At 48.5% G+C, this 8,448-nt stretch overlaps 1 protein-coding gene and 1 gene segment (V, D, J or C); both read left to right on the top strand.

Annotated features, from left to right (window-relative positions):
• Positions 1–175, top strand: part of LOC108296893 — a 1,294-nt gene extending 1,119 nt beyond the window's left edge. The window contains 1 exon segment of the V gene segment in view: positions 80–175. Within this exon segment, the coding sequence occupies positions 80–175 (96 nt within the window).
• A 7,299-nt stretch (positions 176–7,474) lies between these two features.
• The window catches only part of LOC108296891 (immunoglobulin lambda-1 light chain-like), a 95,802-nt gene continuing 94,828 nt past the window's right edge, over positions 7,475–8,448 (top strand). Inside the window, exons 1-2 of the mRNA XM_037735206.1 lie at positions 7,475–7,597; positions 7,740–8,037. Of these exons, the coding sequence (XP_037591134.1) occupies positions 7,552–7,597; positions 7,740–8,037 (344 nt within the window). The 5' untranslated portion in view covers positions 7,475–7,551. The remainder of the gene's footprint in view (positions 7,598–7,739; positions 8,038–8,448) is intronic.

The raw sequence follows: 8,448 nt of genomic DNA, 5'->3' as shown, positions 1-8,448 counted from the left end.
TCTGAGCCCCCAGGCTGCCCTTCCCTCCAGCCCCCTCCAGGAGTCTGGGTCTGAGCCCCCCAGCTGCCCTTCCCTCCAGCCCCCTCCAGGAGTCTCTACCAAGCACGCATCAGGCATAGACATGGCCTGGAAGGACCAGAGTCATCTGGTGACTTGCGGCTTCTGTGTGAGTTAGAGAGTGAGGGCCTGGGTGGAAAGACAGTCAGATGCAACCTCTGTCCACTGTCCTGCCCCTGGATGGTCATGTGGTGGGGATGGGGCCAGTCCTTAGACTACCTGTCTAGGTCAGGCCCCAGAACTGCTGCCCAGCCCTGCAGAGGTCCTGGGACCCAGGCTGTGGCGGTCTGTGACTCCCAACAGAGCAAACCAGAGGAGGGGACACTGTGAAGTCTGCCCAGATCCCCTCTTCAATGTGACCACCTAGCACCGCTGAGAACCCAGCAGCTCAGAGCTGTGCCCTTACTGGGAAGGGCTCTTGGCTGCAGAAACTTCCTCAAGGTGATGTCCCTTCTCAGACGGGTTCAGTTTGATGAACCGAGACCTCAAGTCCCTGCCTCAATTAAGATGCCACTGAATGAAGGGGCTCCCAGCTCCGGAGCTCGCTGTGTGGACGCCTGAGGCCTCGGCGGCAACCCCAACATGAGTCAGGTCTCCTCCCGCCCAGTGTGACCTCCTCACTCCTACATCCTCTGTGCATGGAAATCTCCAACCCAGAGTGGGATTCCAGTGAGCCCCATCTAAGGCGGCCAGGAGTTCCCAACATGGACTATCAGGGACCCAAGCAGGCCATGATACACTGAAAACTCTAATTTCTGTCTTAAATTTTCAGAGTAAATGTTGAAATGCTCAATATGACGGTTCCTTGAATTTTATGGAATGAAAAGGGAGCCTGACATATCATGTGCTTTGGGCTGAGGGAGAGTTGGAGTCAGATCTCGAAGTAGGGATCTCTGGGGTAGGTGGAGCAGCCTCACCCCATGCAGGTGAGGCTCACAGGGTGAGCTGCAGGATGGACGCTGCCCACCGCCACCCTCCACCTCTTCTGCAAATGTCACTCCTTTCTACAACCTCAACCAGATATGGATATGTGATGAACTATGTAAAACACAGGTCACTCGTCATATGAAAAGCCACTGCAGGCCACCCTGGTCAACAGAAAACCCATTCCCCTCCCCATCAACTACATGGCCTGCAAATAATTAATCTCCTGAAAAATGACAATAACAATAGACATGAAAATCTATGTAATATAGCTCATAATTTCATGCTGATAAAATGTAAAAATGATAGTATTTTGCTTTATTGACATAAATGAAATCTACTATTTATCTGAATTTACTTGTCTTACCTTTTCATTTTTAATGTGGCGATTAGACACTAGGGGTCCCAGGAGGATCGTGTCACACTGTTATTGGGCAGAGCTGGTCAGGATTCTTACAGGTGACAGGTGCTGTTGAGTACCCTCGTGTAGGAAGCCCATCTCCACCAGACGATGTAAGTGTGAGCCCAGGAAGAGGCGCTGGGACAATAGGGAGGAGAACCTGCTCCTGCGGAAGACAGTGCCCTTGGGCCCTGCTCCGGCTCCATCCTACGTGAGCCACATCCGTCTCACTGTGCATCATTTCGTGCCCTGCCTGAGCTCATGACTGGGTGGATCTCGCAGGTCTGACTGTGTGGTCACTGCTGTTTCACGTGGTTCTGGATGTAACAAAGACCACGAACATAGGAGAGGTTGTTTTCAAAAGGTAAACAATTCTCTACTGCACATGACAGACTTGTTGCTAATCCCATGGGTCTACAGTAGGATTCTCCCCTGAAGCTTTGCCTTAAGCACAAGGTTTCAGTTCGTGTGCCCAATTCTATTATGGTGCAGTCTGCTAGTTTCTCTGGCTAGGACAGTCACATCCCCACCTGCACCTGCTGCAGAGCCTTTCTGCTCTTGGCCCCAAAACAACGGGTGACACAGTTCTCAGGCCCATGATTTATGGTGTGAGTATTCAGGCCTCAGGGGTCCCTGATGGCTTCTCTGGCTCCGGGTCTGGAAACACAGGCTCCATGACCATCTCTGGGCTCCAGGCTGAGGATGAGGCTGGTTATTACTGCAGCTCCTATAGGAGAGGTGGCACTTCCCACAGTGGTCCAAGTTCATGGGGAATTGAGGCCCAAACTTGCCCGTGGCTCTCTGGCTCTCCCTGGCTCTGAAGATGCTTCCTCACCCTGTGCAAGGGGCTTCCTGCAGCACGGCCTTGAGAATTCCTCTCTCTCAGCTCCTCTCCTTTCTCACCACGAAGTTCAAAAGGAAACCTGCTCCGTGATTTCTCATCCAGGACAGGGACAGCTTCCTTTTGCTTGTGTGTATGTTGTGGTCCTTGCACGTGCAACAATTCCTAGCTCTTCAAATGCAGGCACTGCCTGAGAAGAAGCTGCCTGACAGGTGCCGTCGCTGCTGTTTTCAGGGATGTCCTCACCCTAAACGCATCCCCATCTCCGACACTGTGCAGACCCCTCTTCACAGACGTCATTGCAGGGAGTTTCAAGAAATCACATCTTACTCCACTGTGTGTCCACCACGCTGTGGTGAAGGTGGCGCTCCTGGCTGGGCCATTCTTCTGCACTTCTGTCCTGAAGCAGTGACCACTGTGAGATCTGAACATGTTTTTGAGAGATTAAGAACAAGAGAGAGCTGCTGCTTTTCTTATTTTTCTATTTATTTTTTATGAAACAGAGTCTTGCTTTGTTGCCAGGCTGGAGTGCAGTGACACGATCTCAGCTCATCGCAACCTCAGCCTCCTGACTTCAAGCAATTCTCCCTGCCTTGGCCTCCTGAGTGGCCAGGATTACAGGTGCCCACCACCATGCCTGGCTAATTTTTGTATATTTAGTAGAGACGAGGTTTTGCCACGTTGGCTAGTCTGGTCTTTAACTCCTGACCTCAGAGTATTCACCTGCCTCCGCCTCCCAAAGTGGTGGGATTACACACATGAGCCACTGCACCTGGCCGTGTTTTTCTTATTTATGCACCTCCTCTTTGCCTCAATACAGTTGAGGCAAAGAGTTGCTGAGCTGGGGAGATTTTGAGTGACAGGCTCAGTGCTCCCTCAAATCCCCCTCTCTCACATCACTGAGGCCCTGTCCTGGAAACTCCCCAAAATTGGATGGTCTCCCCATAGGATGGGAGTTTCCAAATGGCCCTACAGGGAAGAGTTAACCTGAGTCAATTCCTTCCTCCTCATTGACATCCAGCACCTGTAATTTCCATGGGTGTCAATACTTTCGTAGCTGAAATCTTTATTAATCTACTACCGCTGAGAATTTATGATTATTCAGATATTAGTTGTATCCAATATTTAAATTTTATGAGTCGATTGGTAAACATAGCCATTATTATATATAGTTTAGGTTTCATAAACTTAGATTCAATGGATGTCATTAAAAGCAAAGTAGGCTGGCCGGGCGCGGCGGCTCACGCCTATAATCCCAGCACTTTAGGAAGCCGAGGTGGGCGGATCACCAGAGGTCAGGAGTTCGAGGCCAGTCTGACCAACATGGCGAAACCCCATCTCTACTAAAAATACAAAATTTGCTGGGCGTGGTGGCGCATGACTGTAATCCAAGCTACTGGGGAGGCTGAGGCAGGAGAATCACTTAAACCCAGGTGGTGGAGGTTGCGGTGAGCCGAGATCGTGCCATTGCACTCCAGCCGGGCAACAAGAGCAAAACTCTGTCTCAAAAAAAAGAAAAAACAACAACAAAGTCAGCATTTTACTATATGTGTATCCCATATCAACATGTTTTGTGAAATATCCACAAGAAAATTTATTCCTAAAACCAAATTGTGTTTATCGTCTATTGCTGCATAAATTTGCTCCCTAACAGTTAGCATGTTAGGAGAACACGTTTGTGATCTTGTCACTTCAGTGCATCTGGAATTTGAGAGCAGTTTAGATTTGTGGTTCTGGCTGTGGGTTGATCATGAAGTTGTAGCAAAGCTGTCAGGCCAGGCTGCGTTCAGAGGCCACAGCAGGTGGCCAGGCCCAGCCTGAGGGGGCTTCTACTGTCCCTAACTGATTTGGTTGATGAGCAAAAGCACAGAGGAAAAGGAGAGAGTGGAGTGTAAGGCCCCTGTCCTGGTCCCCTTGTCAAAGACCATCCCATACATGCACCATTTCTTATTCTTTCCCGTGACATCCTAGGCGTATAGCACTGCCCCATTCATTCTAAGGCTGCAGAGTTTTCCACGGTAGAGTTTTAGCCATGCAGCCTGTAATGGTTATCACCATGAGTTTGATCTTACAATCAACACTGCAGCGAGCCTCCCTATGCAGACTCCTTTGAGTTCATGTGTGTGTATGACCATAGGATAAATTTCCAGAAGTGGAATTGCTGGATCAAGAGGATGTGCATTTGTAACTTTTACCCGTTGTTTTCTCATTCCCCTCCAGAGGAGTTCTACAATAATATAAGAATGACAGCCCTGATCTTGTTTGGAATTCTTTGGTGGAAGTACAAATTTTTGCCAGTCTATCAGATATAAAAAGTTATCTTGTTACACTTTGATTTTTGATTTCTCCTATTTTGCTTGAGATTGATCATTTGCTCAAATATTTCAGCACTCATTACTTTTTAGGATTTGGTAAACTTTTTTCTTAAATGACTGGCTGAGAAGTATTATAGTCTTTGCCACACATAAGTCAACTTTGGGGATAACATGTAGGTACTGATAGCACCATGTGCAATATAATCATTAAAAAATATAAAAACCAGTATCAGTTATGAGGCCATTTTTTAAAAGGTGTCAGTCCAGGCGTGTCCCACTGGATGTGGCTTAATGGTTCTTGGTTTGCAGGGTCATTTGAAGTTTGAAAATTGCACCAGCGTGTGTTTTGGGTGGAGGTCTCCTTGTGAGGGTCACTGTATTTCACCTCCTCTAGTGGCCTGAGGTTTTTCTTTGGATAAGAACATACTTGTCCCATCTATTTGATTGGATCTTGTGTCTGCTCAAGACAGCCGTGTGTCACAATCTCATGACTTTCATCTTCATCCCTTTGCTTTCAGTTTTGTGAGAGCTTTCATATATCAGGAATAGAGACTCCTCCCGGGTGGAAAATTAGAGGGAGAGGGAGCAGCAAATGGGCAAGGAAGCTTGCGTCAGGTTGGGAGTGATCCAGTGAGGGCTGCGATAAAAGGTCTTGACATCAGCCTTGTAGCTGAAACCAAAAATGCACAAGGTCGTTGGTGTTCTGAGCATCATAAGCAAATGAATAAATGAAGTTCAAATTTTAAATGTATTGCAATTTTTTATAAAACACACAGATTGTAAAACTCAGAATGTAACAATGGGGTAAAGAAGAGACTTCGAGATTTTAAACTGTAAGTCCCCCAACTAAGTTGCCATGAGAAGAACAGGATGTGAGAGTGGAAATACGTTATCCTGCAAATTATCATTTTGTGTAAAGGAATAATTTCCCTTTCTAGATGAAAGAAACATCTTCTGGAACGTCCTTCTCTTCCACTGTCAAAGCACCATTAAGCCACAAGTAAACTGAAGCATGAAGTAGGAAACAATTACTCTTTTATATAACCATTGAGAGGTTTCCTTATTTGTACCCCAAAATGTTGATGCTCAATGCTGAAATTGGATTTAGTAAGTTAATATGCTTACAAGAGATTAATTTTCTTTGGGCTATATTATTTCTGTGTATGATTTATCTTAGTCAACTCAGACATATGCTGCCCTAAAAACAATTTAACTTCTGTGTATTTTGGTTATATTTTCTTATCAATTATGGTGCTTTCCCCAATGCTGTCAGAAATAGCCCATGGCTACTGATTATAAAATTTAATTTTTTTGGCATTTAAATTATTATATTCTCTATTTTAAGAATGTGAATTTTTCACATCTAACTCAAAAATGTTGCTGATGTTGACTCACTGCTTTATTTCCATTTTAATAAAGTAGGAGTTTACTTTTCCGGACACCCAGATGAGAGCAAGAGACTAGAGATGAAGCCCCCCCACAAAGCTGTTTTCCTTTAACCCCTCAGGATGAATCACCCTGGAGAATCACTCACACTTGATTTGAATTATATAGAAATAAGAGTTGGGTCTTAGAGTTGGTGCTGAGTTAGTTTAGAATTCAGGCTGCTAGGATGCGGTAAATGTTTTTACAAAGTGAGAGAGACATGAGTTTTTTTGGAGTCCATAGGGTGGGGGGTTATTGGATGAATTGTGTCCCCCAAAATCCATGCATTGAAGCTCTAACGCACAGTGTGTGACTGAAATTGCACATAGGGTTTTTAAAGAGGTGATTAAGTGAAAATGAAGAAATCAGGGTGGATTCTTATCCAATATGACTGGCCTCCTCAAAGAAAAATTTTGCACACACAGAAGAGACGCCAGCGGTGAGAGTGCAGAGGAAACATCATGTGAGGACACAGCAAGGGGGCAGCCCCTGCAAGCCAAGGACAGAGGCCTCAGGGGAAACCACACAACCAACACCGCTATCGTGGATTTTCCAGCCTTAGAAATGGGAGAAAATACGTTTCTGCCATTTAGGTCACTAGTTCTTTTGTATAATTTTCGGGAGCTCTAGTAAATAAAAACAAGAGAGACCCCAAAGACCTTAGATGAGGGAGAAGGAGGAGAAGGGGCAGGGCGCAGGAGGCGGGGCCGGAGCGCGGGAGGCGGAGCCGGGGCGCGGGAGGCGGGGCCGGGCGCGGGAGGCGGGGCCGGGCGCGGGAGGCGGGGCCGGGCGCGGGAGGCGGGGCCGGGCGCGGGAGGCGGGGCCGGGCGCGGGAGGCGGGGCCGGGCGCGGGAGGCGGGGCCGGGCGCGGGAGGCGGGGCCGGGCGCGGGAGGCGGGGCCGGGCGCGGGGGGAGGGGCGGGGCAGGGCTGGAAGGCCAGGCTCTGAGGGGCGTCTCCTGGATGGAATCTGGACTCCACTCACTACTGTCTGGAGGACGAGGGAAAAACATTTACCCTCCTAATAATGATTCACTAATAAAGATGGGCTTTGAGCATAGGGCTCCCATCATCCTATCTATATTATAAAAGTCATCTTGAGGTAACACTTGTAAAGGTCTCACCAATGCATCTGACATGTATTATGGGCTTTTAAGTGGCCCTTCTTAGTGATCTAGTGATGTACAGAAAATGCCATTCACGCTGTGTGCAGCAGGGGGCACTGTGAGGTTTAGTCTGAGGCCCCTAATGAGTCCAAGTCCTCTGGTAATGCTCAAGTGCAAAGGGCACGACTGCTGCTTCCTTTGAGGCCCCTTCTATTGGGTAAATCTGAAAACACACTCGGCCCTTCGTATTACCTTGGGAAATTACTCAGAGAAGGCCTCGGGCTCAGGGCTAACACAAGAACCAGGACAAATATTTCAGGGAATGGAGAACAGATTTGCATCCACTGCTCACCATAGCCACCTAACAGGACACAAGAATAAAGGAAGTAGATTTGCATGAAGAGCCTCCCTTCCTATGATAAGACAGGCTTGGAGGTTCCTCCTTAGCTGTGGGCTCAGAGGCAGAGCTCTGGGGTGTCTCCACCATGGCCTGGACCCCGCTCCTGCTCACCCTCCTCACTCTCTGCACAGGTGCTGCCTCCCAGGGCTCAGTCCCTGTAGAACCAGGGATGAGCCTAGCCCTGACCTTTAGGTCAGCACAAGGAGTGATGCGCGGGGTAAGGCCCTGGGAATGAGACTCATCCTCAGACACCTTTCCTGTCTTCTCTTGCAGGCCCTGTGGTTTCCTCTGCAATGACTCAGGACCCTGCAGTGTCTGTGGCCTTGGGACAGACAGCCATGATTACCTGCCAGGGAGGTGGCATAGGAACCTATTCTGCAAGCTGGTATCAGCAGAAGCCAGGCCAGGCCCCTGTGCTGGTCATCTATGGTAACAACAACCGGCCCTCAGGGATCCCAGACCGATTCTCTGGCTCCAGCTCAGGAAACACAGCTTCCTTGACCATCACTGGGGCTCAAGTGGAAGATGAGGCTGACTATTACTGTGGCTCCTGGGACAGCAGTGGTACTCATCCCACAGTGACACAGGCAGACGGGGAAGTGAGACAGAAACCCCTTCCCTCTCTGCGTCACCCTCTCTCTCCAGCCCCAGCAGGACTGTGAACAAAGCCATAAGCAGGCCTGGCCCAGTTCACCTGGATCTGAGGCCTTCAGGCTGCCCTTCCCTCCAGCCCTCCAGGCAGGCTCTGCAGAAGGTGGGTCAGGATAGGATTGGAGGCTGGAAGGACCACGCTGTTCTACTGTAGTTTGGACTGAGTGTGTCTTGGCTCAAGATGCCCTGAGTGGAAGCACAGTAAGAGGGAGACAGACAGCCATGGAGTGTCCATGGTCTCTGGAGTTCCTCTTATGTAATGACTGAATCTAATGCAATACCTGTACTCTGTGGCCCAAATGCCCTGGAATTTTTTTTTTTTTTTTTTTTT

This window comes from Cebus imitator, unplaced genomic scaffold (assembly GCF_001604975.1).
Source record: "Cebus imitator isolate Cc_AM_T3 unplaced genomic scaffold, Cebus_imitator-1.0 Scaffold750, whole genome shotgun sequence".
Classification (NCBI taxonomy): domain Eukaryota; kingdom Metazoa; phylum Chordata; class Mammalia; order Primates; family Cebidae; genus Cebus; species Cebus imitator.
The sequence above is the reverse complement of the archived record's forward strand: the minus strand, read 5'-3'. Positions and strand labels throughout refer to the sequence as shown.